Raw genomic sequence first — 13,554 nt, 5'->3', positions numbered from 1 at the left:
CGCGGTGTCTCCGGGCTGCAGCGAGCAGCAGGGTGGGCTCGGCTGGGTGCTGCGCCCGGGCGGGAGGGAAGGGCTGAGCCTTTGTGATGGCTGAGGATCTGACAGCATCTGTCGCTGTGATATTGCAAGAACCAAAACAGAAGAATTGCCAGCTTGAGGAGATAAGCCGCTACCCTTAACGCTCCTTTGCTGCTGTTTGAACTCTCTAAGTAATGAACATTTCAAAAGAAAAATGCCGGTTTAAATCGTGCAAAATGTTTATGGAGACATTAGTGCAAACATTGATGAGAATTAAAAAGCTTTTTTATTTAATTTTTCCTGGGACGTTGGAAGAAGCTGCATGCTGGCTGTAAAGGTCCCCGGGTAAAATCTTGCACAGAGCCCTTCTCAAGTCCCGTGGCATTTCTCCGAGATAACCTCAGAACCGTGTTTTTCTTCATCCGATAATTGCCTGCTTATTACCTTCTTGCCAACTGTTTGCTCTTAATAGCCGGTAACATAAAACGAAATAAAAAAGGGAAAAATGAATTTGAATCGTGTTTGTTCCCCGGGGGGAAATTAAGCCATCAATAGCGTGTTTAAGGGAGGTTTGTCTTTGTGCTGCGTCTCTGCTTTCCTCCGTACGGGGAGCCGGTAGCTGGCTCTGCATCATTTGTTTTGTCTTTCTGCCTGCTCTTAATATTAATTGAAGTCTTTCCCAAGACACAGTTTTGTTAATCTTCCCTTTCTCATTACTCTCCCCCCTGCTCTGACATCCCCAGCTCTCACGTGTCTGAAGAGTTTTCAGAGCAGTGCTGGTTTTGTTTTTCTGGGTAGTAGTGGTGGTTTGTTCACCTGGTCCTTTCTGCCAATTATGAATGGTTTTATTTCTTTGCTCTACTTACAAATGGTGTTTGTTCTGTTACTGTCACAAGGATGCAAATGGCTTCCTGGGGTGATGGGTGTGGGTCTCCTATCAGCTCCAATTATGCAAAATGATTTTCAACCATTAGCCGTGACTCCTGTCTGCCTGTCCCCAGCGAGGTCTCCAGGACGCGGGGTGCTGGCAGGAGCAGGGCTTCCCTTCTCCTTCCCTTTCCCCTCCCCCTTTCCCTTCCCTTTCCCTTTTCCCTTCCCCATCCTGTCCTGCCTCGACGCCAGCAGCATCATGAGGCACTCTGCTCCTCCCCGGATTTCTAAAAAGCTATAATGCTGCTCTTAATTGCACCGTTTTCCTACAGATTTTCAGCATCAGTGCTGGCAGCGTGCAGGAGGAGGCTGTAGCTCATCTCCAGCTCCTGCAGGCACTTGCACCATGCCGGTACCTGGGGAAGGCAGCAAGTGCTTGGCAGGACAAAGCGTCTCCGTTTTGGAAACTTTCTGCAGTCCTTCCCTCCCTGCTAGTCCAAATGGATCTTCTCCTTGCTGGGTAGGAAAACAGCCCCTTCTGAACTAGTTTCAACAACATGAAATATGTTGGCTTTCTTCTTTTCCTGCTGGTAGTTGCTAGCTTGAACGTCAGCAACCTGTTTGGTTTTGGGTGCATTTACTGTGACCGGTCTCTGCTGTGCCAAAGCGTGGCTCCAGCTCAACCTTCCCATGGTTTGGTCACAGCGATGGCAACAAGTCATTGTTGGGGGTTTCAGGGCATTTTCTGGAGCGTAATCCCTTGCTGTGCCAAGTCAGAATGGGTGCTGAAGTGCTTTGTCCAGTGCTGATAACTACCAAAACCAGGGTGCTTGGTGAGGTGGGCTGAGGGCTACATCTGAAATCGTCGTTTCTGGTGCCACACAAGTTGGTGAACAGATGCTAGTAACCAAACAAAGCCTGCTTGGAAGTTTTGAGGTAAGGGAGCTACTGAGAAAGCTGGAAGCACATCTTCTGATTGTACAGACAGTTGTACGGGGACTGCGGGGTGTGAGGAGAAAGCCTGGCTCTCAGAGGAGTCCCAAGGGAGCTTCTGCATGACTACTGATGCCTCTACTCCCGTGCTGTCCTTTTCAGCCAGAAGAGCTGTGAGTTGTTTCTGGGTCTCTTACTTCAGCATGGGTTAGCACCCTTCTTGGAGGGCTTGCTCGTCCACACTCGCGTTTTTCCAGCTGCTCTTAACCGGGGAAGGCAGGTGCTGTGAGTCCTGTCGCTGGGCGCTGTCTCCTGGCAGTCAGGTCTGTCACACAGCATTAACAACGCCTTCACGGCAGTTCGTGGAATATCGTTAGGTATTTGTGTTACTTCTCTTCATTATTTTTTTTTTCTGTCACAAGTTTCTGCCTCCCTGTCCTTCAATGGGAGGCACCACACAGGCTGGGCTTTGCGGTTCTGCTGGTAGTGCCATTACCTCCCGCAGCACAGAGGGCGAGGGGCTGTGAAGGCAGTGGCACATCGTGGTCCTGTGTGAGCAGAGGACAACGGGGGGAAGCTGAGCCCCCGGCAGTGGGCAGAATTTGGACAACCCAATGGTGCCCAGTTCTAACAGCAGCACTGGGGACATGCGGCCTGGAAGCTGGGATGTGAGCTTACACAGTCCTGAGCTCTTCCTTCCCCTTTTCAAGCTATATGGAAAGGAAAGAAGTCTTTTAGATCCTCTTCTAGCTGGGTAGGGTTGATCTAGACATGTCTTTTACGTGTCTGCTGAAGGCTTAGAGCCTTTCCCCTCTGAAATTAGAGAATTTGGAGGTCAGCTTCAAAGCGTGCCTGCCCAGGCGGCTTTGTGGAGCTGTCACAGCAGCAGAGCGTGTCGATGGATCCCAGTCCCAGCATAACCATGCTCCTGTTGTGGTGACTCCTGCCTAGCACCTAACAAGGGCTACTGCCTTGTTTGCTGTTTGCAGAATGACTTACAGCTCCCCTGCCACAGAGCAGTGCTTGCAGACTACAAAACCCAGCCAGCACCCTTCGAGCTGCTGGGCAGCATCTTCTGATCCCATCCTGCTCGTGCATTGCCAGTCTCTTCTACACCTGATTTCTTACTAGGATGGTGATATTGCTTCAGGGTCTGTGCTTATGGAGTCACAAATACAAATAACTTATAGTAGACGCTTGGTTATACATCTTGCTTGTAGGCGTGTTGCGGAGGTTGCTTTTTCTTCCCAGATAAATAAGCCATCTACCAGAAGCCAGGTGGTTTGCTTGAAAGATTCCAGTGATACAACCTAAAAATAAAAAAGCAGAATTTTTACTCACCTGAAAATCATACTTTCTAAAGGTATTTTAAAAGAGATTCCTTTCATTCTGGGTAAATTGATTAAAAACAAAATGGTGAACCAAAACCTGAGACAACTCTTGCTGTTGACCTGCAGCAGCTCTTCCCTCCTCCTTCCCCTGCCTGCACATAACCACTGCCTGTGCGGACAGCACCAACCTCATTTGCTACCTGACTGGTCATTTCTTATTACTAGATTTAGGGAAATAATTGAATAACCAAATCTAATTTGGGCTGGAGCAGTCATTAAGTGGCGAGCTGACCAGCTCATCCATGGCAGTTTCGAAAAGCAGGTATAGTCTCTATACTTCTTATTATTTTACTATTTATTTTTTTAATGTTAGCTAATGCATGAAGCCTCTTCCTTGCTGATTTCATAATATTTTATTTCAAGGTCCACTTTTTGTGGATGGAATAAATTCCAAGAGAGGTGCACATCATTACACGTGAGTGTGGAGGTTGCAACTCAGAAGTGAAGGTAAAACAGCATGAAAGCAAATGTTCCTTCCATGCGGTACAGGGGGAGCAGAGTCTGCTCCCTCTCTTCCTATAGCAAGAGGAGATTTCTATATCTATGCACTTAAAAGCAATCTCATGCAGAAGTTTATATGCCACAAGATTGGGCATGAAAATGTATGGTGAGTAATTCATTTATTAGAAGCTGTGAGTGAGTGATACCATTTGCAGTTGATGTGAGTGTAGCTTTCTGCACTGAGGAAGGAGTTGCCGTGTGGAAAAATCCGTCCCATTGAAAAATCCCCCAGTAAACACGAGGACGACACATTAAGGATGTATAGATGATCATCATTCTTGCATTTGAGCTACACAGTTGGATTTTGAGCTGTAAAACTTTTCACTGTACCATGTAAAAGGTTAGGAAACTACAGCCCTGGTGCAGTAGAATCATCAAGGATGTTAGGAAATGGTGATGGTTGAGTAGAGAGAAAGGGCTGATGGGGGGTTTGGAAGCAGATGTGTTTCTCCTTCAGTGACTTTTTTCTCTTAGAAGTTTGAGTGGTGGGTAAAAGCTGCCTTTTTTTCTTTTTCTTCTCCTTTTCTTTTTTTCCCTTTTCCCTAGCATGCCACAGAGCCTAGAAGTATAAGCAGTTACTGTCCTCCTGGACCTACGCACAAGAAAACTTCCCTTTAAATTGAAATCCTGCTAGCTTTGCTAATTTTTCAGAGCCACAGTCCCACTGTTGCTGTCCTAGTCCAGCCCAATGCACAGAGCTTTTTGTTAGCGAGCAGCCAAGAACAGGGTATGGAAAACATTAAAAGTTTAGCACAGTCAAACAAACAGTGGTGATATTAGACTTGTGGTCACCAGTCCAGTACGATTTAATGTGTTTCATGCTGACGTTTAGTCTGACTTTTCTATACGGAATAGACCGCAGAGTTCTCCTAAAGAAAAATAATTAAAATTGCCTCCTCTCCAGCTGAAGTGTTGAAATAGGCTTACTCAGATAAAACTGTTTTGTTGCAAACAGAAGGTGATTCAGAGAATTGCACCAGTGCTGCTCCCATAACACAGCTAATTAATCTTTTTAATTAGTTGCCCCTTAAAATTCCATATGATAAAGACGAGGATTTTTTGTTAATGATGCCCTTTCAGGGGGCACTGTTCTAACAAAGCAAACCTTTCCCGTCTGTTTTCTTGTGTAGAAGTGAGTAAGCGGAGCAGGATGCTGATCACTTGTTTATATCCCACAGCTGCAGAAAACAAGAAATTGGATGTACAGCTCACATGCGCTGAGAAATGAGTCCATGGGCCAGCTTGGGAATGCCACTTGCAAGTTAATTTTTCAATTCAGGTTCTGTTTTAGGTGAGCCAGCATCTGAACTCTGCGCAAGCCAGAAAGTGTGGAGACAGGGGAGTACGTCCAGACTGCTCTGGCTTACCACTTGGCTTTGCAAGGAAGAACAAGAGGCTTTCAGGCTCACTGTGCTGTCTTCTATTCACAGCAGGCAGTTGCATAGGAAGACGAGGTCAGGAAGCTGCAATATCGATCGGGCAGCCTTGTTCATCGTGGATCCTTGGCAACATCGTGGATTTTAGGGTAAATGGACTAATAGGGCTATAGAAAAGGAACAAAAGGAAGGTTACCACTGGTCCTTATTGGCAGAGGTAGCTCGATGCCTTTTAGCAATAGCTTCTGTTGTCATGGAGCTTCTGAATCCAAGGCCAGTTTCTGGCACCATCATTTTCTCATGGCAGAAAATGTTGTCCTGTCCTAGCCTTGGGGGGGAAAAAAATAAATAAAGGCAATAGCCTTGGCAGCACTTGCTTATTATTGCAGCTAAATCACTGAACTGCAGTGGGAATGGAACCAAAGGGAAACCTTTTCACAGAAAACCCAGGGTTTTAAAACTGGCATCCACCGTGGCCTGCAAAATATCTTTTATAAGAAGGTGTTTGGATAAGGTTTTTGAATAGTTTATACAGAACCTTGCTTTCCTCTGAGTCAGCAATGTTTTGAGGTCTAAAGAGAGACCTGAATTCCTAATCTCAAGGTTTTTGGAAGGTCTTTCAAGAGTGGCTTGTTTATTTAAAGCCCTTTGTCCTTTTCTAAACTTCAGATGCAGTGAAACAATTCTACAGACTTACTTACCGTTTCCTTAAGTAACGTAGCAAACAAGGTACTCATTTATTTGGCAATGTGTTAGTTTAACACCATGCTGCTTTGAACCATTTTGATACTCTAATTCCTGTCATCTGAAAAGCTTCAGGCAGCCAGAGAACCAAAACTCTGCCTGTTACGTACGGCCCCGTAATTTCTAGCAGCTGCTGGCTCAAGGGCTAGGGCTCTGCAGGCAAGTCCAGGTCGGCCTTGCTGGCAGGGCCCCAGGGTATGGTGTTGCAACCGCTGTGGCTCTGCCCTTAGAAATTACTAGCCCCAAAGCAAACAGAGCTGTTTGGTGTCCTTCTGGTGCTCCAGGCTACCCGCAAAGAGGGATTTGTGTCTGGGCAGTGAGTGGGGCCTTGGGCCGAGATGGGCAATAACGCCTCGGGGCCACGGCGGCTTCTGCTCCGCAAAGAGGAGCTGCAGCCCTCTCATTTTGGGGCCTGCCTGTGTGAGTGAGGGAATCCTGTGCCCCAGCAGGAGCTGCGGATCTGCAAGGATCAGTCCCCAGGAGCCAAAACCTGGAGTTTGGAGCAGCCTCAGGGGTTCTTGCAGTTCTTTTCTGCAAGCGCTTGTTTGGATGGTGGAGTTGGAAACGCTGCTCATCTGTGCAGGATGGTGTTTGCTCTGTGTTCCTTGTTTCAACCCCAAAAGAGCATCGTCAAAGTCTAGAACAAGAAAGACTTTATCTAGCGTTGCACCCACAGTCTTGTGTGGTGTTACTTGCTCTTGCTGTCCAAACCCTTTGAAGTGTTAATGTAGTATATGTAGGTTTATGGTGTTTAATAACACTGCCACAAGCATTAAAAAAACAAAAAACAAACAAAAAAAACCAGGAAATTTCAACTGTTAAAAGTTTATATTTAAATATTCTCTTGATTAATACTACTTTGAGGTTGTTTTGCTTACAAATTAATGGTAAGAGAAAAAGATTTTTTGGTTGTGACAGTCCAGAATGTTTATCTGCCAGTGACTGATATTTTTTTTGTAGACACTCTTTTTATCTCATTTTAAAAACCTGTAGTTCAAAATCTATTTCTTGAGCTTTTCAAGACCATTTAAGTAACTTAATTTTTATTCTTTGTAATAACACTACCTTTTTTTAGTCTGTAAGACTGCATGAGAACTCAGCAAACTATGGCAGGTATGAAGGATCTGCTGTATTTCAGTATTAGTAACACTTGGGTATGTGAGTATGACAGTGCTAAAATGTGCAATTACAGTGTGGGTTCCTTAATTTTTACTCATTGTCTTTGACATTCTGGACTTCTGGAGATGTTTCACTGTATTCCTTATAATAACAAAGCAGCTGAATTGCAGCTTTAATTGCCAAATTTGACTTTGGCAAAAAAATCGGGCTCCAAGAGAAAGCGAAGTCCTGGCTTGGTTTGTGTGGAGTGCCAGAGCAATGTCCCTCTGGAAGTGAAGGTCTCCAGGGTTGATGTGAAAATAGGTTGCTGTGCAATGAAATAGCACCAAAAAGAGCTGAGACATTTGGCAAAATGTGAACCATTTGCTGAGGAGAGACTATTCAAAATTACATGTGAAAGAGGAGAAACAGTGGTAGCAAAGAGTAAAAAGGTTATAGTGACGAGAAGGTAGGAATGGTGGCTGAAGCCTGTGAGTCCACCAACAAGGTCAAATGAAGCCTTCGGTTAAGTTTGGCACTTTTCTTTTAAATAAAACTGTTTGCTAATCTGGCCTGAATAGTTTTCATGGCCAGCTTTGTTCTTAAAGAACTAGATCTCTGTCTGTGGTGGGTAAGACTGTAAGACCCAACCTTTGTTAAAGAGGTTTGCTCTCAAGTGTATTGGTGAGCTTGCCAGTGCCCAAGACCGGAGAGCAGAATAATTTCTGGGTGGTTTAATATGATAATTTAGCACTGATGTGAAGCAACGGTAACGTGTCAGGGGCAGCTATGCTGCTACTTAATCAGCTTTTGTTTTGCACGGAAGATCTCTCCCTGATCTGGTTCTTGGTGGGATGCTGGGGGGGAGGAAGGAGCAAGGGGACCACCCCACAACATCTGCGTGCTGTGGGTACACGTTGGGGATGGGACATGGTCCCCTCTTTCCACCAGTGTGGGACCTTGTAATGGTAGCTGTGAAAACAGCCTTCATCCAGGGTGGCACTACAAGTGCAGTCACACACAAGCTGGGTTAGGAGGTGGAAATGAAGTGTGCAGGATCTGCAGTAGCACTTGAAGGGTGTAAAAAGATGATGGGAACTTTGGTCAAGGTTCAGCTACCGCTTATGTGGGGCATTCCCTCTCTGTTTTGGGGCAATTCCTTTATCAGTCAAATTCACATTCCTTCAAAGCCTCTTGGACTTGATAATTCTTCTTTCTCCACATGACAAAGAAGGTGGATTTACTCTGAAGAAATATTTCCAATTGGCAAATGGCAGCCATTTAGAAAATTCTTCCTATATTCTTCTGTTTCAACCTTTTTTTTCTCTTTTCTTTCATAGACACAGATGAAGACACAGTGAAAAGGTGTTTTGCCACGTTTGAAGAGAAGTTCTTCCAAACCTGCGAGAAAGAACTTGCCAAAATCAACATTTTCTATTCAGGTAAAGTGCTTATTTGTGTGTATTTGTGGAAAATACGGCAACACAAAAGGAGTCTGAAGCTCCCAGACTTTCAGAATAGCCACAGTGTTCACGAAGGTCTACCATCAGGTAATTACAGGGCATGTTTATATGGGAGACTGCTCTGGTTTAATCACAGATGTGGAACTAAAACCATGGTTTTTGAATGGAGGAAGAATGAAGGGCAGGCAATTTCATTGCTTTGTAATAGCATCCTGCTGAACTTTGAAGATGCTCTTAAATTTAAGTGGCAGCTTACATATAGGGCACAGTTTCTCAGCCTACCCATGGTGGCAGTCTACCGTGCTTGTTTTAGGCATAAGTGCAAAGCTCCCTAGATGGTGTTCTCAGAGCTTTTGCTGGACGAGCTATCCTGGACTTGCTTATGTATGGTCACTTGTCTGTCCTGATGCGTTCAAGAGGTTTTTAGGCACTTAACTTACATTTGCAACTTTTCAGACTGGATCAGCCAGTAGCAATTCGTCACTGGCTGTATATACAATCCTGTTTACTAAATTTGAGTAAAAATGTAAGGGTGGTTGGAGCAGGGGTTCCTAGGGTTCATATTTCAAAGTGCTGTTTGTTTTCCCACCCTGTGTTTTGAAAACAAACTTCAGAATGGAATAATCAGAAATTTGCCCTGTAATATTGCTACAAAAGGCTTTGTAATAGTGTGTCCTAGTTTCACCCACCATTACATTTGAGCTGGTTTATGGCCTCTTTTGGTAAGGTTTAAAAAGGGTTTTCAGCTGGAAAACAGTTTAAATATGGATACAGGGATGTACTGACTGCTGCCATGCTTCTCTTAATGTGTTCTTGATTTATTAACATCTTGCAATAAACAGGCTTTTGCAGCACTCCATAGTAGCCTTTTTCTATTTTTGATTTCAGTCTGGTAACAAAGACAAAGTCGAAGTGTGCAAAAATACTTTAATAACTATCAGGCGATGACTTTGTCGCTAGCAGAGTCTGGGTGGTGAAGATGAGAATAGCTGAAGGCACAATAGATGCAGTAAGGGTACGCTGCAACTTGCCTCTGTTCAGCTTCCATGTAGGGAAGCGAATCTCCCTGGGGCAGGCTATGCCAGCTCTCCTGGCTCTGTGGCAGTGCTGTTTTGCTCTAGCCATAGTGGGTGCAAGGAACAAGGCAAGGGGAGGTTTGTAGGCAGAAGCAGTGTGTTTTGTTGGGCCTGCTCTACTCTTTAGCCCATAGGCATTTTTCTGCATACAGTTCATCTATACCTAACCGCACTCAGAACAGTTCTCAATTTTGTTTTACCTTGAGATCTTCTGCAACTCGGTGCAGGAAGTTCTTCAATTCACCTGCACAATGCAGGTGATAATTTTCGCTAATGAAGAGCTGTTAGCATGTACACACCCACGTATCCACACCCCTTCCCATATTGTATAAAATGCCACTCAGAATACAAGGAAGGTTTTTTTTTTCAATTTGCTGTCATTTCAAAAACATATAGGAGAGAACACATGCAATTTGAAAATCGCTTGTGATGAGAATTAAATGAATCTTTTATTTGCAGAAGAGCGATGTGACCTTAACAGTATGGAAACCCTTTATTCGGCTTACTAACATTAAGCTACCCAGAGGAACCACCGAAGGAATATTTCTTGCCTTGCTCGTGTCTGAAATATGTCAAGTCAGACCCTGCTGTAACTGCAGGCAGGCGGTGGCTTGCATTATGGCCTGCTTCGTGCTATTTATTATAGGCTTATTATATGGTTTATTATACATTTGTCTTTACAACAATAAATATTGTCCACTTGCATGAAAGCTAATCCTTCTGCTGATCTCTGTTTTATTTCCTCGTCTCCTTTTCCTGTCCTGAGGGCTCCTCAATGAGCCCTGCCTGCTGCAGGATGCCTGTGCCTTTCGCTCTGTGCTCAAACATTGTCGGCTCGCATCAAATGCAGCCTGAATTCCCCAGGCCATTATTCTGGCTTTGTAGGAAGGAAAACTGCCATTAAATAAATCTGATTTGATAAACAGTTTGTGATTATTTGGACTGCTCTCAAGTAAATTTACACACACTTGAAAGAGGAGAAAAAAAACCACACTAGTAGTAACATTTTCAGATAGTTCCAGCAGAGGAGTGCCTGTTCAAGAGCTAAGATTTCTTTTGTGGCCAGTTTTGGTTTGTTTGGGATCCTCTAGAGAGGAAGTTTGTTATCATTTAAGTTGGTATAATCAGATTCTGCTTGTGCTGCTGTTCAGTTAGTAACATTTTTGTGTTAACTCGGGAGCTCCTTTTATCATTGGTAGGAAGCTGTGGCTTTAACTTGGTAAAGAAAATATTGAATGTGATACGTACAAGTAGAGAAAAGGAGGAGGTGCCTAAAATGCACAGAGGAGCTGTGGGCAGGTATGGGCTATTAGATTGCCCGTTGAAACAGTTTTTGAGCACTGCCGTGACCATGCAGATGACCATTTTTCCAAACTGGAACTTGGGGAGCAGCTTGATCAGGATCCATCTTTGATCAGGATCTAGGAGTACCTTTGGGGGGAAAGCTGCATTTTTACTGCAAGTCTTTTTGTTGAAGTCTGCCGCTGTTGATTTTGGGTTTTTCCTTAGTCTTTGCCTTGAGATTACACTTGAGCTGTGCACTCTGTGGTCATCAGGTCGTGCAGAGTGCTGCAAAACAAGAGTGGTTCCAGTTTCTAAGTGTTTGCTGCTTTTTTTTCTAACTCTTTTGATGGCATCCTTTCTTTTTTTTTTTTAAAAAAAAGTCACTTTTCAGAGTGCTCAATTAGCGATAGCAGTGAATGTCCTTTCAAATAGTTTGGAATACATTGCAAATTGAGAAATTCAGTCCTACTCTGCGTTGTGGTTTCCCTAGGCAATTCCCCGGGAGGTTTTAAGAATACCAGCACACATTGTTTCTTATTTTTGCATCTGCAGTGACTCGGTAATAAAATCATTCCGTAACGAGATGAACTGATTTGCGGGCTGGATAACTGGAGTCAATGCAGGAGATGGGGCAGGGCTGCCATCCTCCAGGAGCAGCAGGTCATTACCAAGCTGCTTCAGTTGTCTTTAAAAACCCATCCGCAGGGAACCGTGGGCTGCCTGTACCGACGGAGAGAGCCGTCTGGAAGGCAGGACGTGACTCTGCTCAGCAGCAACCTGATTTAGCTCGAATATTGGGCCAGCTTTGAGTAGGAGGTTGAATTAAAAGACTTGCAATGGTTCTTCCAAGCCACATTTTTGGATGATTAAGAGTGTTTATATTGGAGATGATGCTATTTAATGGATGCTGGTTTGCAAACAGATAGGAAAATTGCAGTAGTTTTCTCACTATTTCAAAAACATTATCTCTTTTTTTTTTTTTTTTTTTTTAATACCATGTTATTAGACTCCTGGATTTTAAGATTTTTTCTGGACATAGGGACAATGGAACATGTGCTTTCAGTTGAAAGATGTAAGTTTGAACCCCTGCATATTTAATAATTTGATCCAAAGGAAATCTCAGTGTGTCACAGATGGTTTAATGTAACATTTTGAATATACAGAGAGTGAACTTGTGAGTGTTATTTATATGAAGGCTTTTGATTCTAACAGATCCTCCAGCAGACATCTCTTACTTCTTCCAAAGAGAGCTCCTGAAGGGGGGAGGGAGTGTTTTTTGGCAACCTGACCTCAAGTGTGTTAAATATTGTGTGGCTGTGGACAGACACATCACACCGTGGGCTACGTCGTCTCCATTCAGTGGAGCCCTTGCAGCTGTGGAAGTTGTCAGAAAGGAGTTTTCATTCCCTGTGCTTTTAAAACCTCTTACTCAGTTTACAATCAATAAAGTTACGGAGACTTTCAGGTTCTTCCATCCCTGATTTTTCCTATATTGATCTCCCTTTTCTGTTCCAAAGGGTTTTTTTGCTTCTGCAGGATGGATATTACCCTGTATGGGGAGGAGGAATTGAGAATTGGTATGAAGTCGTTCTATGAGCTGTTCTCTAACGAAGGGAATTAAATTGGCAAGCAGGAGCCTGCCAGGCAGAGCTCTGGGCTCTGGATGGGTTGGTGCAGCTGTCTCCAGCTCCCAGCTCTCTGCTCCTGCCCTGCAAAGCTGCTCGGCGTCTTCGTGGCCAGCGCCAGCTTTGGTGTGGTGCTCATCAGCACACACCACGGCTGGTGCTGAGGCTGCAGCAGGAATAAAGCCTGGAAGGAGCCAGATGTACAGAACACAAAGAAAGGAGCACTCAGAGCCAGGCTGGATGGGGTTTGAGCAGGTGGGAGGTGTCCCTGCCCATGGCAGGGGGCTGGAGCTGGGTGGGCTTCAAGGTCCCTTCCAGCCCAACCCATTCTGTGATTCATCACGAATAATGTCAGCTGTGCTGCTTGTAACATACAAAGATTGTTGGGCACAGACAATTATTTTCTGAAGGTAGGTAAAGCAGCATGTTAAAGGAATCCCTTTTTCATACTTGAGATGAGGAAGAGGACTTCCCCTTCATGAAAGCACATTCAGAGGGTCATTAAACTCAGCTTAGCTGGCCCTTTAATCACTAACTAATGAGATGGGGCTTCTAACCAGTGTGATCCAAGATTGAGGGAAAGAGGGATAAATGGTTACTGCAGATTGTGGACAGATGCTGGCGGTGTTGTAGCTGCTGATCAAAGCAGAAGCGGTGCTCGTCACTGGGAGCTTGCCAGAAGGCTTGCGCTGCTCTCCAAAATCCAGCCATACACGTGAAGTGTGTTTCTTCTTCAATTCCTTTGCTGTCATATAAAATGATAGCAACCACATGGTTGGTAGTGAGCAAGCAGATTCTAAAACATCCTTTGTGGGGCCGAGAAGCGCTGCTTTATGGCCTCTGCTTTATGGGGTGGCTGCACAGATTCTGTGTGCAGCAGCTGCCCGGGTTGGGTATCAGTAAGGGGTGTCCAGACAGCCCAGGAGTGAGCATCACACAGCGGTGAAGGGATTGGAGTTCATGGTCATTGCTGCTTCAGCCTGTACTGCAGGGACAGCCCCTTGATTTTGACTAAATTAATCAAGACCCGTCTGACGTGGAGGCTTCTTTATTTTTCCAGAGAGTGTATGGTATACATAAAAGTGCACTAAAATCTTTAATGAGAAGAAACTTCATAAAAAAGAAATAAGGAGAGCTGCTGAATTTAATGCTCAGCGGGTAAGGCCATGCAATGG

General features: G+C 44.5%; 1 protein-coding gene across 1 annotated transcript in view; it reads left to right on the top strand.

Annotated features, from left to right (window-relative positions):
* Positions 1-13,554, top strand: part of XPR1 (xenotropic and polytropic retrovirus receptor 1) — a 97,177-nt gene that overhangs the window by 50,883 nt on the left and 32,740 nt on the right. Inside the window, exon 3 of the mRNA XM_082765968.1 lies at positions 8,272-8,373. Coding sequence (XP_082622094.1) covers positions 8,272-8,373 — 102 coding nt within the window. The remainder of the gene's footprint in view (positions 1-8,271; positions 8,374-13,554) is intronic.

Source organism: Aythya marila, assembly GCF_965140915.1.
Source record: "Aythya marila genome assembly, chromosome: 8".
NCBI classification, from domain to species: domain Eukaryota; kingdom Metazoa; phylum Chordata; class Aves; order Anseriformes; family Anatidae; genus Aythya; species Aythya marila.
The sequence above is the reverse complement of the archived record's forward strand: the minus strand, read 5'-3'. Positions and strand labels throughout refer to the sequence as shown.